General features: G+C 41.4%; 1 protein-coding gene across 4 annotated transcripts; it reads right to left on the reverse strand.

The window, feature by feature from the left end:
• Positions 1 to 26: 26 nt before the first annotated feature.
• On the reverse strand, positions 27 to 20,371 carry LOC112255382 (serine/threonine-protein phosphatase 4 regulatory subunit 3). 4 transcript variants are annotated; one of them, XM_042324571.1, is made up of 16 exons: positions 19,860 to 20,371; positions 18,757 to 18,812; positions 15,276 to 15,374; positions 14,223 to 14,846; positions 10,857 to 10,934; positions 10,633 to 10,749; positions 9,425 to 9,541; positions 7,435 to 7,566; positions 7,163 to 7,265; positions 2,659 to 2,700; positions 2,409 to 2,567; positions 1,925 to 2,094; positions 1,648 to 1,787; positions 1,291 to 1,429; positions 954 to 1,112; positions 27 to 821 (listed from the first exon to the last, which is right to left on the reverse strand). In XM_042324571.1, the coding sequence occupies exons 1-16, from the start codon at positions 19,999 to 20,001 to the stop codon at positions 723 to 725; spliced, it is 2,376 nt and encodes a 791-aa protein (XP_042180505.1). In that variant the 5' UTR covers positions 20,002 to 20,371; the 3' UTR covers positions 27 to 722. The 4 variants fall into 4 exon arrangements, with proteins under 4 accessions (XP_042180505.1, XP_024284149.1, XP_024284144.1 ...); XM_024428381.2 differs by having other exon boundaries at positions 954 to 1,191; positions 1,290 to 1,429; XM_024428376.2 differs by having other exon boundaries at positions 992 to 1,191; positions 1,290 to 1,429; positions 19,860 to 20,350.
• Between the last annotated feature and the right edge of the window lie 75 nt (positions 20,372 to 20,446).

Here is a 20,446-nt window from a genome sequence, read left to right on the forward strand (position 1 = left end):
GCCACCGAATACACAGACTTTAGACATTCTCAGTGGGCTGCAAAAATGACTTTACTGCCGTTTAATACATGTTATTTTAAAACCAGCATTGCAACTCTTGCTTTATACAATGAATCATATAATTGAATTAAAAGGGTGAACCGTGATCCCACCATTTGTGCAAAAGCAATACACTGGCAGGTATAGCTCTACCCTTTTAAAGTCACTTCAGGGGCAAATTATTAAAAAGAAAAATAACTGTACAGTACTTTTAATAAACTCATGAATACAGGACTCCTGGCTGATGTAGGTGTGTGAGCCTCGGCAATGCAGCCCCAGCTTCGACGGTTGAGTCCTGCTCCTCAGAACTAAGCAACTTTGTTTTCTGTTGGTTAGTTTTTTCTGTTAACCCTCATTTTGCCTAGTTCTCTCCACCCAACCCAAATTAACAGTTCTATGGGGTCAGCCAATCAAGCTTCCATTACTAAGCGGCTAGTCCTGCTAGCATGACTGGCTCTCCCATTAGCCCCTGCTCCCCCTTTTGTAGAGCGGCTGAGGTTTGCGTGAAGTGCTGCGTCCCTGCCGGAGCATCAGGGAAACCTTGGCACTGATCAACCTCTCTGGTCCACAGGCCAGATAGGGGGGCGTAGGAGCAGGCTGGGAAGGTAGGACGGCGGGAGTGGTCTCTGTCCAGTGGACTGTGACAGTGGCACAGCGGACCAAGACCAGGGGACTTCACTGGCTTATGAGCCCAGACGGGGCCGTTTCCGTGGGGACTGCTCTTCATCTTCGTCCTCCTCGTCTTCGTCGTCAGGGTAGTCTACAAGGCCGACCATCGCAGTCTGTCAACAAGAACACAGGTCACAGAACTCAAGTGACTAAACCCTGAGGTTTGAATAATTTTGACTACTGGGGTGGCAGGCAGATGGGACATTTTACTACAGATTGACAGGTAAAAAGAGGATATGGCTCACCTTGGCAACTAGAATGGCAGTTGACAGGGAAAGCTCACCTTGACTACCGGGGTGGCGGGTGGCGTTGCCGACTTGGCGGGGGAGCCGTTGGGACTGGCGGCGGAGGTGGGAGAGGTGGCTGGCTTGCAGTTGGCACCGTTGGTTCCGTTGGCAGCCCCTGCAGAATGAGAGAAGGTAAACTTAAAGCTGCCAGTTGGGGTCCGCTTTGGGAAGTTCTCTTTGTTGTCACTCTCTTTAACTGCAAAGAGATGGAAATACATAGGGTGAACATACCATTCCACAAGTTGTGGGGTTGAACACACACACACACACACTGAGCAGAGTGGAGGCACTTACCTTTTTTTGCTTCCATATACTTTCCAAAGCTCTCTGGGAACTCTTCCTCAGGCCTGCTTTTCTCAATAGCCTCTCCATCTTCATTGAACCACATTTCCTCATCCTCGTCCTCATCCAGCGTTCGGGCATCCCTACGATATCTGCTTGAATAACGTCAAGATTACTTTTAACAGGCTTTATGTAAATAACCAATTAAATGTTTTAAGTCACTCGACAATGCGACACTGCTGAAGTTACTCTGCTCAACACAAACTACTCTTAAATTATATGCTATCCTCTTTGGCTGAAACCAACCACAAATCAACTTCTCCACTCTATTCTAGTTCTCCATGTCTTCGGGAGATGATGCCTTACTGACCTGTTCAGTCTCAGAGTCTGTCGGTCCTTCTCCTGCTCATATCTGCCCTTCAAGCCCTTAAAAGTCTGGACGTATTCAATGGATTCAAGTGCTTTGTAGTAGTTGTCTATAATGTGTGCTATGAGGGACTTGATATCCTCCTGTAGAGATAGATAGATAGATAGATAGATAGATAGATAGATAGATAGATAGATAGATAGATAGATAGATAGATATTAGGGTGTATACATGTGGTAAAATGGTAAACAGACATGTTAAAAAGTGAATATGGGCATACCACTTTGATGAACTCAAAGAGTTCAATGATGGCTGAGTTTAGGAGGTTGTATCTAGTTCCATTGTCCAGCAGAGTGTTGATGACTGGCTCAAACAGGTTCCCTTTGACAATGTAGCGGTTGTAGTACTCATCCTTCTGCCCAATTATCCTCCTCATGAAGCGCAGAGCACCTGTTAAAAGACATAACAAATCAGTACATTCAACACCTTGAAAAAAGGAGTTGAGGAAACTCCATATTGCATCTATTTACACCACAAGCAGTACATTTAAGTTATATCAATGATTATGCTCCACCCAGGAGCCAAGGGTCCAAACGTTTGGGTTTTATCATGCTTTTTATCATGCTTTATCGTGCTTCATTCAAATCATTCAATTATGAATAAACAAATTCAGTCTACTGACATACAGAATGTGTATGTCAATTCTTGGGGCTTCCACTATTCTTGCACCCATATCCCCTCCGTAGTGTTTCCCAGTGACTCACACAGCGCAAGGAAGGTGTGTTTAGAGTTCATTAGCACCAGAACTCGTCGCAGCAGGTCCTTGTTCATAATGTAGGTCTTTATGTGGTACGTGTGGTGCTCTACACAGAACGTCAGCAGCTCCAGTATCAAAGCCAGGAGTTGGGCTGTCTGGAAATTATCTGAAAGACACAAACATGCATTTACAATAGGGAAAGAGACACTTATATAAATTATAATTATGATTGGGAGTATCAATGTATGATTACATACCAGGACACACTGGGTTGATCTTGGTGGACCCCTCTTGCAGATCTGTAAGACACAGTAAAAGCAATGAATATCAGTCTTACAAATACAAAAGTCTTTAACACAACACAGATCCCAACAAAGACATCATGGCCTTTCAAAATCAAATAGAATTGTATGTCACATGCGCCGAATACAACAAGTGCAGGCTTTACTGTGAAATGCTTACTTACACACCCTTTCCCAACAATGCACTTAAAAAGAAAACTAACAAAGACAAAGTAAATAGTAACACAATAAAATAACAATAACGAGGCTATAAACAAGGAGTACTGGTACTAAGTCAGTGTACTGGGAAATGAAGTAGTTGGGGACAATGAAGTAATATGTACATGTAGGTTTGGTTAGGTGATTGTTTGACGTACTATGTACATGTAGGTAGGAGGGTGAAAAGTAGAAAGACCGGGTAACCGTTTAACTGTTCAGCAGTCTTATGGCTTTGGGGTATAATAAGCCAATCAGGAGCCTTTTGGTCCCAGACCTGGCACTCCGGTACCACTTGCCGCGCAGTGACAACACGGTCACTTGGGTAGCTGGAGTCTGACAATTTTTAGGGCCTTCCTCTGACACCGCCTGATATAGAAGTCCTGGATGGCAGGGAGCTGGGCCCCAGTGTTGTATGACAAGCATTTGCCATTCCAAGCAGTACCAGATGCTTTCAATGGTGCAGTTGAAATGTTGAGGATCTGAGGGCCCATGCCAAATCTTTTCAGCCTCCTGAGGGGAAAGAGGTGTAGTTGTGCCCTCTTCATGACTGTGTTGGTGTGTTTGGACTAGAGGTCGACCGATTAATCTGAATGGCCGATTAATTAGGGCCTATTTCAGGTTTTCTTAACAATCGGAACTCTGTATTTTTGGGCGCCGATTATTTATTTTTTTACACCTTTATTTAATCTTTGTTTAACTAGGCAAGTCAGTTAAGAACACATTCTTATTTTCAATGATGGCCTAGGAACGTGGGTTAACTGCCTCGTTCAGGGGCAGAAAGACAGATTTTCACCTTGTCAGCTCAAGGGATCCAGTCTTGCAACCTTACAGTTAACTAGTCCAACGCAATAAAGATCTGCCTCTCTCTCTTTGCACTCCACGAGGAGACTGCCTGTTACGCAAATGCAGTAAGCCACGGTAAGTTGCTACCTAGCATTAAACTTATCTTATAAAAACAATCAATCATAATCACTAGTTAACTACACATGGTTGATGATATTACTAGATATAATCTAGTGTGTCCTGTGTTGCGTATAATTTGAATGAGCATACAAGCATACAAGTATCTAAGTATCTGACTGAGCGGTGGTAGGCAGAAGCAGAGGCGTAAACATGAATTCAAACAGCACTTTCGTGCATTTTGCCAGCAGCTCTTCGTTGTGCGTCAAGCATTGCGCTGTTTATGACTTCAAACCTATCAACTCCCGAAATGAGGCTGGTGTGACGGAAGTGAAATGGCTGGCTAGTTAGCGCGCGCTAATAGCGCTTCAAACTTCACTCGCTCTGAGCCTTGGGGTGGTTGTTTCCCTTGCTCTGCATGGGTAAAGCTGCTTCGATGTGGTGGCTGTTGGTGTTGTGTTGCATTTGGAACGTCTACATTTTAAAATGTCTAATAAATCCATGATTTTAGACAGGTCAAAAGAAACATGAAGAAAATGTAGTCTTTCAGAAGAGCAGAATAGCATACGGAGTTGTCCTTATGCCATATGGCTGTGTGCTACACTAGCTCATTTAGCAATTAGAATTCTGTGGCATTATTTTATAGTATGACGAATACAATATAACACTGCTCAATAAAAAACGTTCTGTGTTGAGTGGTTAACAAAGAAACAGGTCCTTCTCTATGCTTAATTTAGACTTACTAATATAACTTTAGTTGTGATGCAAACTTTGGGCTATTTGTTCTGATTTTCAATAAATTCTATGGCTGCATGATGCGACTAGTGATGATTTGAAAAAAGTTACATGAAAGGCATGAGCTCTGCTGCACACACTTCATCAGTCTCATTCCCAATTTGACAAGCACTTGATAATGCTTCAAATTTCCCGGCTGCACCCACTTTGTGTGGCGGTAATGCCCCCCCCCTAAAAAAATCCATGCATTTTGTGGACAGTGGATGTTGTGCCCTTGGGCTAAATATAATCATTAATTAGAATTCCCTTCTCCTGGCTGCATGCTCCGAAACACCTCCCACTCACATGGCTCCCTCAGAAAGCTAATTTCTTATTAGCCAATGCCCGTCACGCAATTGGGTCCTTCTCACAGGCCACAAGTGAAGAAAGACACATTGGGGACGCAACCATACGCATCCTTATCCAATTCGGAGTCGCATATTGAAGATATTGGAAGAATTGTCAACATTTACTTTTCGTCAGCCAACAAGATGAGTAGACCTAACGAACAGCAAAATCACTAGACTATGTCAATCTACTATCCCCCATAATACAAAAGTTGACCTATTCAATGCCAGAAATAAATATAACAAACAATCTGGGAGTTAAATTAATACAACCACAACCATTAAAAAAAACCTTTAAGCAAAGGAAAGCCCTATTTGGTAAAAGACCAGGTCCATATTATGGCAAGATCAGCTCAAATAAGCAAAGAGAATTAACAGTCCATCATAACTTTACGACATGAAGGTCAGTCAATACGGAACATTTCAATAACTTTGAAAGTTTCGAGTGCAGTCGCAAAAACCATCACGCGCCATGACGAAACTGGCTCTCATGAGGACCGCCACAGGAAAGGAAGACCCAGAGTTACATCTGCTGCAGAGGATATGCTCATCAGAGTTAGCAGCCTCTGAAATTGCATCCCAAATAAATGCTTCAGAGTTCAAGTAACAGACACATCTCAACATCAACTATTCAGGAGACTGCGTGAATCAGGCCTTCATGGTCAAATTGCTGCAAAGAACCCACCACTAAAGGACACCAATAAGAAGACTTGCTTGGGCCAAGAAACACAAGCAATGGACATTAGACCTGTGGAAATCTGTTCATTGGTCTGATGAGTTTAAATTTGAGATTTTTGTTTTCAACCGCCGTGTCTTGTGAGACGCAGAGTAGGTGAACGGATGTGTAGTTCCCACCGTGAAGCATGGAGGTGGTGGTGTGATGGTGCTTTGCTGGTGACATTGTCGGTGATTTTGACTAGAATTCAAGTGGTGGTGTGATGGTGCTTTGCTGGTGACATTGTCGGTGATTTATTTAGAATTCAAGGCAAACTTATTAATGAATCCAGTGACTAATGTGGTAAACTCAATGCCATCAGATGAATCCCGGAACATATTCCAATCTGTGCTAGCAAAACAGTCCTGTAGCTTAGCATCTGCTTCATCGGACCACTTCCGTATTGAGCTCATCCCTGGTACTTCCTGTTTGAGTTTTTGCTTGTAAGCAGGAATTTAGAGGATGGAGTTATGGTCCAATTTGCCAAATGGAGGGAGAGGGAGAGTTTTTTTTTGTGTAGAGTAGAGGTGATGTAGAGTTTTTATTTTTCTCCCTCTAGTTGCACAGGAGACATGCTAGTAGGAATGAGGTAAAACTAATTTCAGTTTTCCTGCATTACAATCCCTGGTTACTAGGAGCATTGCATCTGGGCGAGAATTCTTTTGTCGTCTTTTTTGCATAGGGCGCTACACATCTCGTTGGGTGCGGTGTTCTTTCCAGCATCAGTTTGTGGTAGTAAACAGACAGCTATGAAAAACTCTTGGTAAATAGTGGGGTCTACAGTTTATCATGAGCTAATCTAACTCAGGCGAGTAGAACCTCAAGACTTCCTTAATATTAGAGATCGGGGACCAACTTGTTGACAAAGCGACGTACACCCCTCTCCTCAGCTTACCCGATGCAGACGTTTTGTCCTGCCAATGAAAAGAAAAACCTGCTCGATTTATATTTTCCATGTCCTTGTTTAGTCATGACTCAGTGAAACATAGCATATCACAGTTCTTCAGATCACGCTGATAGAATAGTCTTGAATGGAGCTCATCCAGTTTATTTTCCAATGATTGCACATTTGTCAATAGAACGTAGGGTAATGGCGACTTGTCCACTCGCCGTTGCAGTCAGGTTAGATATCCCGAACACCGACCTCTATAGACGACGCTGCTTCCACCAGTTACGGGGATATGAGCCTGGTCTGGGATGAGCGTTATGTCCTTCACCTCCGATTGGTTGAAATAGAAGTCCTCATCCAAATCAAGGTTAGTAATCGTTGTTTTGAAGTCCAGAAGCTCTTTTCGGTCATATGAAATGGCCAAACATTAGGTATAAAACGAGTTTGGATCAGCGCAAACAAAGCTCAAAAGCACAACTGGTCAGGGGCCCATCCCTCTGGCGCCATTATACTGTCCAACATAAAGCCATGCATATCCACATACAGCTGGACCTAAACACACCCATTCAAGCACGACATGAGACCATACACACAATGCATACATCCATTTAGATCAAAGGGCCCCCCCCTGCTCACCTTTACAGTTCTTCTCATCTACGGTGCTGGCCAATAGAGGGACTGTGAGGACCTGCATGCAGTACTTGTAGAAGAAGCTGAGGAACTCAGTCTTCTCTGTTTTCTAATGGTATTCAAAGTAAGAAGTCGATTAGACAGTGATGCTGAGATATTGCAGAGTTCTTTAAAATGTATGAAAGTTTGGTATAATTCTGCATTCTTGTACAATAATCATTACACCCAGTGTTATGACATAACTGTGTGTGAGTGACAGAGATCAGATAGGGTCTTACATTGGTGGGGGCCAGCATGTTCTCTGGGTCGATCAATGTGCGTAGAAGCCCCATAAGCTGCACAGCACCGCCCAACTCAGGGTCCGAGTCACAGATCATCTGCTTTATCACCACGTTGATCAGCAGCACATCCTAATGCACACAGAAAGGAACTTTGAGCGGCAACACCTACAGGAAACCTTGAACATCCTAAACATCTAATTGCTGAAAAAGATCAAAAAAATATATGCTTGGGTAAACATAACACCTATTATAAGGAACAGTTCAATACGCATTTTATAGTGCCCTGAAAAAGTACACCGCCCCCCTTGGCCTTTTTCCTATTTTGTTGCATTACAACCTGTAATTTAATTAGATTTTTATTTGGATTTCATGTAATGGACATATACAAAATAGTCCAAATTGGATAAGTGAAATGAAAAAAATAACTTGTTTAAAAAATTCTAAACCGAAATGTAGTGCGTGCATCACCCCCTTTGCTATGAAGCCACTAAATAAGATCTGGTGCAACAAATTACCTTCAGAAGTCACATAATTAGTTAAATAAAGTCCACCTGTGTGCAATCTAAGTGTCACATGACCTGTCACATGATCTCAGTATATATACACCTGTTCTGAAAGGCCCCAGAGTCTACAACACCACTAAGCAAGCAGTACTATGAAGACCAAGGAGCTCTTCAAACAGGTCAGGGACAAAGTTGTGGAGAAGTACAGATCAGGGTTGGGTTATAAAAAAATATCCGAAACTTTGAACATCCCACAAAGCACCATTAAATCCATTATAAAAAAAATGGAAAAAAATAGGGCACCACAACAAATCTGCCAAGAGAGGGCCGCCCACCAAAACTCATGGACCAGGCAAGGAGGGCATTAATCAGATCGACAACGATGAGACCAAAGATAACCCTGAAGGAGATGCAAAGCTCCACAGCGGAGATTGGAGTATCTGTCCATAGGACCCCTTTAAGCCCTACACTCCAGAGCTGGGCTTTACAACAGAGTGGCCAGAAAAAAATAAGCAAACATGTTTGGTGTTTGCCAAAAGGCATGTGGGAGACACCCCAAATATATGGAAGAAGGTACTCTGGTCAGATGAGACTACATTTTAGCTTTTTGGCCATCAAGGAAAATGCTATGTCTGGCGCAAACCCAACACCTCTCATACCCCCGAGAACATCATCCCCACAGTGAAGCATGGTGGTGGCAGCAGCATCACGCTGGGGGGATGGTTTTCCATCGGCAGGGACTGCCGGAAAATTCTTGAGGGAAACCGGTTTCAGTCGTCCAGAGATTTGAGACTGGGACGGAGGTTCACCTTCCAGCAGGACAATGACCCTAAGCATACTGCTTAAGCAACACTCTAATGGTTTAAGGAGAAACATTTAAATGTCTTGGAATGGCCTAGTCAAAGCCCAGACCTCAATCCAATTGAGAATCTGTGGTATGACGTAAAGATTACTGTACACCAGCGGAACCCATCCAAATTGAAGGAGCTGGAGCAGTTTTGCCTTGAAGAATGGGCAACAATCCCAGTGGCTTGATGTGCCAAGCTTATAGAGACATACCCCAAGAGACTTACAGCTGTAATTGCTGCTAAAGTTGGCTCTACAAAGTATTGATTTTCGGGGGGTTAATAGTTAAGCACGCTCAAGTTTTCTGTTTTGTCTTATTTCTTGTTTGTTCACAATAAAAAATATTTTGCATCTTCAAAGTGGTAGGCATGTTGTGTAAATCAAATTATACAAACACACCCCCCAAAAATCTATTTTAATTCCAGGTTGTAAGACAACAAAATAGGAAAAAGTCCACGGGGATGAATACTTTCGCAAGCCACTGTACTGTACAAGTAACATTTTACTGGGTAAATAATCATGCCTTTATTTACATAATCACAGCTCCATATGGCACCTAGATGTAGCAAAGAAATTTGCCCACCAGTGTCACATTTCACGTAGACCTAGTTATATGACAAGGTTGATGCTATACTTACATCATCAGTCTGCTGTGGCTCCTGCATAACAAACTCCCGGACCATGGAGGGGCTGAACTCCACCAGATAGGAGAAGATATCTGTGGCTGCAGCCCTCACCTGCAAGTCGTCCATACCCTGTGGAGACGGTGAGACACACACTGATAGTGTGCTCTAACTAATAACTCATTCAGCGCCATCAAGGTGTTTCTTTAGGGCACATGTGTCAAACTCATTCCACTGAGGGCAGAGTGTCTGCGGGTTTTCACTCATCCCTTGGACTTGATTCATGAATAAGGTCACTGATTATTAAGCAGTGGTGTAAAGTACTTAAGTAGCACTTTAAAGTATTTTTTACTTAAGTCGTTTTTGGGGTATCAGTACTTTATACTTTACTACTTTTACTTCACTACATTCCTAAAGAATATTATTTACTTTTTACTCCATACATTTTTCCTGACACACAAAAGTACTAGTTATTTGAATGTTTAGCAGTATGAGCAAAAAGGTCCAATTCACACACCTATCAAGAGAACATCCCTGGTCATCCCTACTGCCTCTGATCTGGTTGACTCACAAAACACAAATAATTCATTTGTAAATTACATCTGAGTGTTTGAGTGTGCCCCTGGCTCTCAAAAAAAGTAAAGGAAATTGTGCCGTCTGGTTTGCTAAATATAAGGAATTTGATGGATAGCATTTACTTGTACTTTTCCTTAAGTATGACAATTGAGTACTTTTCCCACCACTGTACTGAAGTACATTTAAAATCTGATACTACTTGATTAAAAGTCTAAAATATTTTACTGTGTTACCTTAATATAAAATGACTCAAGTAAAAGTATCTTTACTTTTACTCAAGTGTGATAATTGAGTACCTTTCCCACCTCTGTTATTAAGGAACTCCCCTCACTTGGTTGTCTAGGTCTTAATTGAAAGGAAAAACCAAAAACCAGCAGACACTAGGCACTCCATGGAATGAGTTTAACACTCCTGCTTTAGGGGCTCAGGAGCCTGGTGCAATCTGGACTGACTTAATACCTTTAAGTTCAGGGTTAAGAAACATACCGTTTCATTTATTTTGACGTGCTTCCAAGATGCAGCCCTGAGATGGTATTTCACATTCAAGGGATCAAGAGAACTTTGTCACATCAAAATGTCTAGGACAAATATGCAAAACCTGTTTGACATTTAATAGACATTTAATACAGTAGTAAAACCATTCATACCATGACTATTTCAAGAGCAGGAAGAATGCCTAGATTCGCCAGAGTCTTGAAGAAAGCATCTCTATTTTGCGGTTGCAAAGTTTGTGAAAAAGCACAAAATTCTTTGAAAAAGTTCACCTGTGAAGAGGAAGGAAAACAGAGGACAGTGTGTCACTGAAACCTTTATTGCATTAAAGCTAAGTATTTGCATGCTTTTAATTAAACAAGTTGATCATTCAACTTACTAGTTCCCGCCTTTTACAGTCTTCTGTCGCTTCATCCGTTAGCTGTGCAAAGACTTCAGTTAGGAACTTCTCGTCCTCCTGTAGTGCAAGGCAGGGATAAAAAGCTTACAAAAACATACTGCATCACAGTTTGTGGTCATGTTGAAAAAGCACCGGGACTTTGCGTACTTCATTATGAAGTCGTCAAACCTTAGCCAAAAGTAAGCATGTTTTATATCGGTGGTTCGATTTGAAAGGAGAGACAAAAGGAGACAAATTGCCAGTTTAAGAAATGTTGTGGAACAAACAGCAGACTGAAGACGGCTGCAGCCAACATGGTTGAGCCCATCTCCGTGGTAACATGGACTCAGGACCTTGTCCCGAAGCTACCGACAGCGTCACCTCCTCCATGCTTCACAGAACCACACATGCGGAAATCATCCGTTCACCTACTCTGCCTCTCACAAAAACATGGCGGTTGAAACCAAATATCTCAAATTTGGACTAATCGGAGCAAAGAACAGATTTCCACCGGTCTCATGTCCATTGATCCTGTTTCTTGGCCCAAGCAAGTCTCTTCTTCTTATTGGTGTCCTTTAGTAGTGGTTTCATTGCAGTTCGACCATGAAGGCTTGATTCAGTCTCCCCTGAACAGTTGATGTTGAGATGTGTCTGTTACTTGAACTCTATGAAGCATTTATTTGGGATGCAATTTCTGAGGTGCAGTAAACTCTAATGAACGTATCCTCTGAAGCAGAAGTAACTCTGTGTCTTTCTTTCTTGTGGCGGTCCTCATGAGAGCCAGTTTCATCATAGCGCTTGATGGTTTTTGCAACTGCACTGAAAGAAACATTCAAAGTTCTTGAAATGTTCTGTATTGACTGACCTTTATGTCTTAAAGTAATGGACTGTGGTTTCTCTTTGCTTATTTGAGCTGTTCTTGCCATAATATGGACTTGGTCTTTTGCCAAATAGGGCTATCTTCTGTATACCACCCCTACCTTGTCACAACACAACTGATTTGCTCAAACGCATTAAGATGGAAAGAAATTCCTCAAATTAACTTTTAACAAGGCACAATTGTTAATTGTGACTACCTCATGAAGCTGATTGAGAAAATGTCAAGTGTGTCCTCAAGGCAAAAACGTGACTACTTCAAATAATCTCAAATATATTTTGATTTGTTTACTACATGATTCCATGTGTTATTTCATAATTGATGTCCTCACTATTACACAAAGTAGAAAATGGTAAAAATAAAAATCCTTGAATGAGAAGGTGTTCAAACTTTTGACTGGTACTGTACATACATACACACAGTGCATTCAGAAACTATTCAAACCCCCTTCCACTCTACAACATTGAGACTTGCCCCAAAGCTACTCATGCGCTGTCTTGGCTGTGTGCTCAGGGTCGTTGTCTTGTTGGAAGGTGAACCTCAAATTCAATTGTATTGGTCACACACACACACACACATATTGAGCAGATGTTATTGCGGGTGTAGCGAAATGCTTGTGTTCCTAGCTCCAACAGTGCAGTAGCATCTTCACAACAATACACACATCTAAAAGTACAATTATGGAATTAAGACAAATATTTGATTGAGCATTGACTTAAAAACAGTAGAATAGAATACAGTATACACATAAGATGACTGGGAGACTAGTCAGGACCTTCACCCCAGTAGGTCTTGAGCACTCTGGAGCAGGTTTTCATCAAGGATCTCTGTACGTTGCTCAGTTCATCTTTTCCTCGATCTTGACTAAACTCCCAGTCCTTGCCGCTGAAAAACATCCCCACAGCATGAGGCTGCCACCACCAAGCTTCACCGTAGGGATGGTGCCAGGTTTCTTCCATACATGACACTTGGCATTCAGGTCAATCAGTTCAATGTTGGTTTCATCAGACCAGAGAATCTTGTTTTTCATGGTGAGATCCATTTAGGTACCTTTTGGCAAACTCCAAGTGGGCTGTTTAAGTGCCTTTTACAGAGTGGCGGCTTCCGTCTAGCCACTCTACCATAAAGGCCTGTTTGTTGGAGTGCTGCAGAGATGGTTGTCCCTCTGGAAGGTTCTCCGATTTCCACAGAGGAACTCTGGTGCTCTGTCAGTGTGACCATAGAGTTCTTGGTCACCTCCCTGACCAAGGCCCTTCTACCCCAATTGCTCAGTTTGGCTGGGCGGCCAGCTCTAGGAAGTGCCTTTGTGGTTCCAAACGGCTTCCATTTAAGAATGGAGGCCACTGTGTTCTTGGTGACCTACAAAGCTGCAGAAATTATTTGGTACCCTTGATCAGATCTGTGCCTTGACACAATCCTGTCTCCGAGCTCTACGGACAATTCCTTTGACCTCGTGGCTTGGTTTTTGCTCTCACATACACTGTCAAAATGTAGGGCAGTAGCCCTGACCTCAAACCCATTGAACACCTTTGGGATCAATTGGAACACGGACTGTGAGCCAGGCCTAATTGCCCAACATCGGTGTCTGATCTCACTAATGCTTGTGGCTGAATGAAAGCAAGTCTCTGAGGAAATGTTGCAACATCTAGTGGAAAGCCTTCCCTGAAGAGTGGAGGCTGTTATAGGAGAAAAGCGGGGACCAACTACATATTAATGGACATGAGATATTCGACGAACAGGTGCCCACATACTTTGCCATGTAGTGTGTGTATATATTGTATTTCTCTTTGAAACGATTATAAAACAGTGACTGTGGTCATTTTACTGACAAATAACCATCATCCAAAATCTCATGACTGTCACAGCCCTAACCAAGTCCCTCTTGAACTTCTAAACATGTATAATTACATTGCAAAGTGCCAACAAAGGGAACTTAAAACATACATCGCGCGGATTTCAAATTAGATACCTTGATTAAAATTGATACCCTATCAACTACAAACCCTTTCAACAATAGAGAAGTCACAAGCATTGATTTACAATACTGCAGACAAAAGCAGCAAAACATATCACATTTCATGACAGTCCATTACTGTCAAATAAAATACATTCATAAAGTTAACCCTTTCCAGGTTGATGACAACAGCAGAATATCACATGTAATGATTACAATTGATGTTCAAATGTGAAGATGGAGGGAATGTTCCATACTTTTCACAGGAAAATAAAACCTCCAGCAGAAAAACAACATTATCATCTACATTGACAATGGTGTGAAAGTTTGTGATATGTAGTGAGTTAAGACCAGTGACTGTGCTTTATTACCTTCACTTAACACACTAAAATGAAACCTGTTAAACTGAAAACACCAGGGCTGAAGAGGCAGTTCAGACAACACAAACGGATTTGCTTACACTGCATTTCTAGTCAAGAACAGCAAAATAGAAGAGAACATTTTCTGAGGGTTCTGTTGGTTTGCAGTAACTCACCTGCAGCATGCTGACTATCTCCACCTTGTTGAAGAAAATAAAGGATGTGAGGGTGGAAAGGAAGTTCTCCTCGAAGACAGAAGGTGTGGGCAGGATGATGTCCTGGATGTACTGCACCCGGTACGTCTGGTGGATCTTTTGCCGCAGCTCTGAGTCCGTGATGGGGATTACCTCCTTGAACTTGGCCGTCTTGGTGAGGAACTCCCGGTGCTTTTTAGGCTGCACCAGCGACGGATCAAACTCCAGACAGCCAACCACATCCATGATACAGTCGTCCGAGAACATGACCTCGAATAGAGCCGCCTTGTTGAGGAACAACACCCCACGTACAATCTCATACAGGTGGTGTAGGCCCTCCCGGTTGTCGAGGTCCTCGCACACCTGGAAGAGCTGCAGCAGCTTCTTCATATAGCCTTCGCTCATAAGGGCCAGGGCCAGCTTCTCCCGGCGGATGGGCGAGGACAGGACAGAGGTCACAAGGTCAGCGATCTCCTCCAGCCTGGCCAGCTCGCATGGAGGCAGCTCCACCAGGTGGCTGGTCTCTGGCATCTCCTCGAAGCGCTCCTCCTCAGACTCATCAATGGGGTCCTGGGTGATCTCCAGCGCAGGGTCTTTCCCTTGCACCTGGGGAGGAAATTAGACACGGGGCCACATGTAAGAACTACTGAGAGAAAGACTGTAGTCCCGTATTGCCAAGGAGAAAATTCAGTTACATGATATTCTATACTTAATTATTAAATGGCTTAGTTTTGTAAGAGACATTAATGTGTTTGTTTACTGCCCCCTAAAGAAGCAGCAGTGACCTAAGCACAGACATGGCTATTCATAGTATTGGGGCTTCAAATAACAAGCAAATACGGTACAATCAGTTGCTCTAGACAATGTTATATTGCAAAAGGATGTTGTTTAACTTACATGTGTCACCAACAATAGTGACATGTAGTTTATGTAGTTCAAAGTGTGCTTTCGGATGCCATAAAAAGACTAAACAGCATAGTAGTGTATCATAAACCTTACACTGATTTACAAAACCATATAAACATGGTACTATACCTGACATATCTTTTCCCAGATTTCATCGCAGCCAGCTTTTTCCTGAAAACTCAGGGCCAGATCATAGTTCTCTGCTTCCGACCACACAATCAGGGTGTCCTGAGAGGGGGAAAACCATTCTCATGATCAAGTTGAAAAAACATATATTTTCATAACATGAAATTTGTAAATCTGGTCTTTGTATAACAATGTAAGAAAATAAAAATAATAATTGTGTCAAGTTAACTGCAACTGTACACATGCAGAATTGTTTAGATGCATAAGGCCAAGCCATAGACTACTCTCTGCTTCCACACGGCAAGCTGTGCTGGTGCATTAAGCCGGACACCAAGAGGCTCCTGAACAGCTTCGATCCCCAAGCCATAAGACTGCTAAATAGCTAACAACGGTTGAACCGTACATTTTTGCACCGTCTCTGTGTACACTACTGGGGCTCTACACACTAGAGGTCGACCGATTATGATTTTTCAACGCAAAAGAAAGCCAATACCGATTAACCGGACGATTTTAATTTATATTTGTAATGACAATTACAACAATACTGAATGAACACTTATTTTAACTTAATATAATACATCAATAAAATCTATTTAGGCTCAAATAAATAATGAAACATGTTCAATTTGGTTTAAATAATGCAAAAACAAACAGTTGGAGAAGGAAAAGTGCAATATGTGCCATGTAAAAAAAGCTCACGTTTAAGTTCCTTGCTAAGAACATATGAAAGCTGGTTGTTCCTTTTAACATGAGTCTTCAATATTCCCAAGTAAGAAGTTTTAGGTTGTAGTTATTATAGGAATTATATGACTATTTCTCTCTATATCATTTGTATTTCATATACCTTTGACTATTGGATGTTCTAATAGGTACTTTAGTATTGCCAGACTAATCTCGGGAGTTGATAGGCTTGAAGTCATAAACAGCGCAATGCTTGAAGCACAGCGAAGAGCTGCTGGCAAATGCAGGAAAGTGCTGTTTGAATGAATGCTTACGAGCCTGCTGCTGCCTACCACCACTCAGTCAGACAGCTCTATCAAATCAGAGAATTCACTATAATATAATAACACAGAAATACAAGCCTTAGGTCATTAATATGGTCAAATCCGGAAACTATCATTTTGAAAACAAAATGTTTATTCTTTCAGTGAAATACGGAACCGTTCCGTATTTTATCTAACGGGTGACATCCCGAAGTCTAAATATCGCTGTTACATTGCACAACCTTCAATGTTATGTCATAATAATGTACAATTCTGGCAAATTAATTATGGACTTTGTTAGGAAGAAATGGTCTTCACACAGTTCGCAACGAGCCAGGCGGCCCAAACTGCTGCATATACCCTGACTCTGCTTGCACAGAACGAAGAGAAGAAGTGACACAATTTCCCTAGTTAAAAGAAATTCATGTTAGCAGGCAATATTAACTAAATTTGCAGGTTTAAAAAGATATACTTGTGTATTGATTTTAAGAAAGGCTTTGATGCGAATGCGCTTGTTAAATCACCCGTCTGGCAAAGTAGGCTATGATTCAACGATAAATTAACAGGCACTGCATCGATTATATACAATGCAGGACAAGCTAGATAAACTAGTAATATCATCAACCATGTGTAGTGAACTACTGATTATGTTAAGATTGATTGTTTTTTATAAGATAAGTTTAATGCTAGCTAGCACCTTACCATGGCTCCTTGCTGCACTCGCATAACAGGTAGTCAGCCTGCCACGCAGTCTCCTCGCGGAGTGCAATGTAATTGGCCATAATCAGTGTCCAAAAATGCCGAATACATATTATGAAAATGTGAAATCGGTCGACCCCTACTACACACTAATTTATACTGACTACACACACACCATCATAATTTACACCGCTGCTACTCTGTTTATCATACATGCTGATAACTAGTCACCAACCCATATCTACCTTTATCACTCCAGTATTCCTACATATTGTAAATATGGTATTGGAACTAACCCTGTATATAGCTTATTTTCTTGTGTTATTATTTTTCTTATTTTTAGCACTACATTGATAACGATTAGGCTTACCTCATTGTTGGGTTAGGAGCTTGCAATAAAAGCATTTCACTGTCATTTTGCACATGATATTAAAACAGGCTACTTTTAGAAATGGATGACCCACAGAGCAAAGAAAACACTGAAGTTACAGTGCCTTCAGAAAGTATTCAAACCCCTTTACTATTTCCACATTTTGTTTTGTTACAGCCTGAATTTAAAAGGGATTAAATAAAGATCAGTCATACACACAGTAAGTCATAATGTCAAAATGGAATTGATTTAGAGTTTGATGGATGTGATATGAGAAAATGGAGGATGGAACAACATTGTAGTTACTCAATAATGATAACCTAGTTAGAAGAGTGAAAATAAGGAAGCCGGTCCAGAAAAACATATCCCAAAACATGCATCATGTTTGCAACAAGACACTAAAGTAACACAAAAAAAATAGCAAAGAAATGTACTTTTTGACTTGAGTCTAAAATTTGTGTTTGGGGCAATCCAATAGAACACATTATTGAGTACCACTCTCCATATTTTCAAGCATAGTGGTTGGTGGCTGCATCATGTTATGGGTGTCATCATAATAGTTAAGGACCGGTGAGTTTTTCAGGATAAAAAGAAACTGAGCTAACTAAGCCAAAATCGTAGAGAAAAACTTTGTTCAGTATGCTTTACACCAGACACTGGGAGACGAATTCACCTTAAAATAGACCAAATCTACACGAGTTGCTTAGTGGATGTTCCCGAGTTACAGTTTTGACTTAAATCTGCTTGAAAAATCTATGGCAAGACTTGAAAATGGTTGTCTAGCAATGATCAACAACCAATTTAACAGGGCTTGAATCATTTTGAAAATAACGTTCAAATATTGCACAATCAAGATGTGTAAAGCTCTTAGACTCACCCAGTCACATCTGTAATTTCGGCCAATTCTGATTCTAACATGTATTGACTTCCGTAAATTAGATATTTCTTTATTTAATTTTCAATAAATGTGCTTACATGTCTAAAAACATTTTTTCACTTGTCATTAGGGAATATTGTGTGTAGATGGGTGAGAAAAAATATAAACTTAATGTTTTTTTAAATTCAGGCTGTAACAGCAAAATGTGGAATAAGTCAAGCGGTATGAATACTTTGAAGGCACTGTACACACAGCAGTCCATTATAGACAGGTTAACATATTGTCATGAGCTTTGTCCAGGAGGCAGAACTGAGCGATTTCCCCATAGGTCAGCTGCAAAGTCAAAATGTGCTACATTGTAAAAATTCATGAAAACAAACATTTGCTTTTAGGTCAGGGTTAGGCATTAGAGTTAGCAGTGTGGTTAAGGTTAGCTTTCAAATTACATAGTATTACTGTGGCTGTGCCAGCTAGTACCCACTGCACAGCTGCCTCCAGAACAAGACTAATGACGAAAAAACGCTAACCAACCCGTTATAGAGGCAGAATACTCACTTGTTGTTTCTGATATGCAGTATTTGGGCTGATTTTAGACTCCAGAAGAAGTGAGCCTAAAAGACAAATGGGAATTTAGTTAGCTACCCACTACCTTAATGAAATAATTAGTTGATGCCTAAATATTCGCAAAATTAAAATACAGTACGGGATAATTCAGTCACATGGGTGTGAAAGAACATGTTCTTCAAATAAGACGGATGTTGTAACTGTAATTGTCAGTCTTACTGCTGAAACCTGAACACCACACTTTTACTGACATGAACTGTGCATGTAAACAAGAACAACTACCCATAAATTAGCGAACGTGTGTTTTTGGCTGGCAAGCAAATGTTCCTTTATTTATTACCGAGTAAGCCAAGTGAGTTCACTAGCTGGTTAACGTTAATTACCTAGCCAGCTGACTAACATTGGACCAGGTAACGTTAGTTAACTAGCTGGATATAGTACTTTCAAACTGTACCGATGGTTAACTAGCTACTAATAGCTATAAAATAATTGAAAGGAAAACAGGATTACAAAGCATGTCAGTTAAACCACACTTTACTTCCAAGCATTGGCTAGCTAGCCATCTAACTAGGTTAGTTAGCTAACAAGCTGGTTTGAGTAAATAATGTTAGTTAAGGTTAGATAGCGGTTTATTGATTCGTTTATAATTAACATTAGCTAACGAGCTACCTAAAGTAATTTATTTTGATGATTTGTATTTGATCATCAAGCCCAACCACCAATAACATTAGCTAGCGTTAATACAAGTAAACGTTTAAATTTGTTAGCCAACGTTAAATAGATACCATTAGCTAGCTAACGGTAGCCAACTAGCATTAGCAGTAGAGTGATGGCTAGAATAACTAACTTAATTCACACCGGCAGCAGTTGCTGTAACGTTACGCTACTAACGTTAGCTAGCTAGTTCAGTTGGTGTTTTTACGTTAGTTAGTTACAGTCGCCGATTGTTCGCAAACTAGTTAGCGATGTTGATTTATTGGATTTGCGGCCTGTTAAATGTTACCAGCCAACTAGATAGCTGCGTTACGAACAAAACAAACATGCGACGAGCTATCTGACCATCTGCTAATAGGATATGTTAGCTAACAACTCACCGTCGGATTCGGCCCGAACTAATAATGATATTCCCTTCAGTCGTTCGACAAAGGTAGACGAGACATGTCCTGTGCCCCTATCATCCCACTGTCGGTCTTCATTCAGCGTATATACTTTCACACGCCGCCGAGTATCCGACATGGTTACCTTGAGCGGAAAAGCTAACAATCTAACGTTAGCTAGCCACTAGTTCACTATTTCAAATAGTTGCCTAGCTATTTTCTTATCCCCGAACTTCAAACTTTGTTTCTACCCGCATGTTTTGCAATAATGTGCTAAAACGTAAAGCTAATTCACGAGCATATTACGCTGATTATTATTTTCCCCGCAGAATGCCGGATTTCTAGCTAGCTAACTGTACAATTCACCGTTGAAAACACAACAACTACGACGGCCTCTTCACTCTCATCCAGAGACCGCCATCTTGTAATCCGATCTTGTCTTTTTCTTCCCTACGTCAATCAAACGGTTACCGCCGCGGGGTCTCCTCAGAGGGGCTACGGAAGCCGGTGTGTCCCATGCCACATTCGCGCCGCCCAAAGGTCCCCCGCCCTCTCCACTTTCCTTCCATTGGAAATGAATGGGA

The sequence above is a fragment of the Oncorhynchus tshawytscha genome, linkage group LG01 (genome assembly GCF_018296145.1).
Source record: "Oncorhynchus tshawytscha isolate Ot180627B linkage group LG01, Otsh_v2.0, whole genome shotgun sequence".
NCBI lineage: Eukaryota > Metazoa > Chordata > Actinopteri > Salmoniformes > Salmonidae > Oncorhynchus > Oncorhynchus tshawytscha.

Coding starts and splice junctions, on each gene's coding strand:
- LOC112255382 (XM_024428376.2), bottom strand. CDS start 20,001: ATGTCGGATACTCGGCGGCGTGTGAAAGTATATACGCTGAATGAAGAC. Junction 2,701..7,162: donor AGATGAGAAGAACTGTAAAG/GTGAGCAGGGGG, acceptor TGTGTCTTACAG/ATCTGCAAGAGGGGTCCACC. Junction 1,430..1,647: donor CAGACTCTGAGACTGAACAG/GTCAGTAAGGCA, acceptor TTATTCAAGCAG/ATATCGTAGGGATGCCCGAA.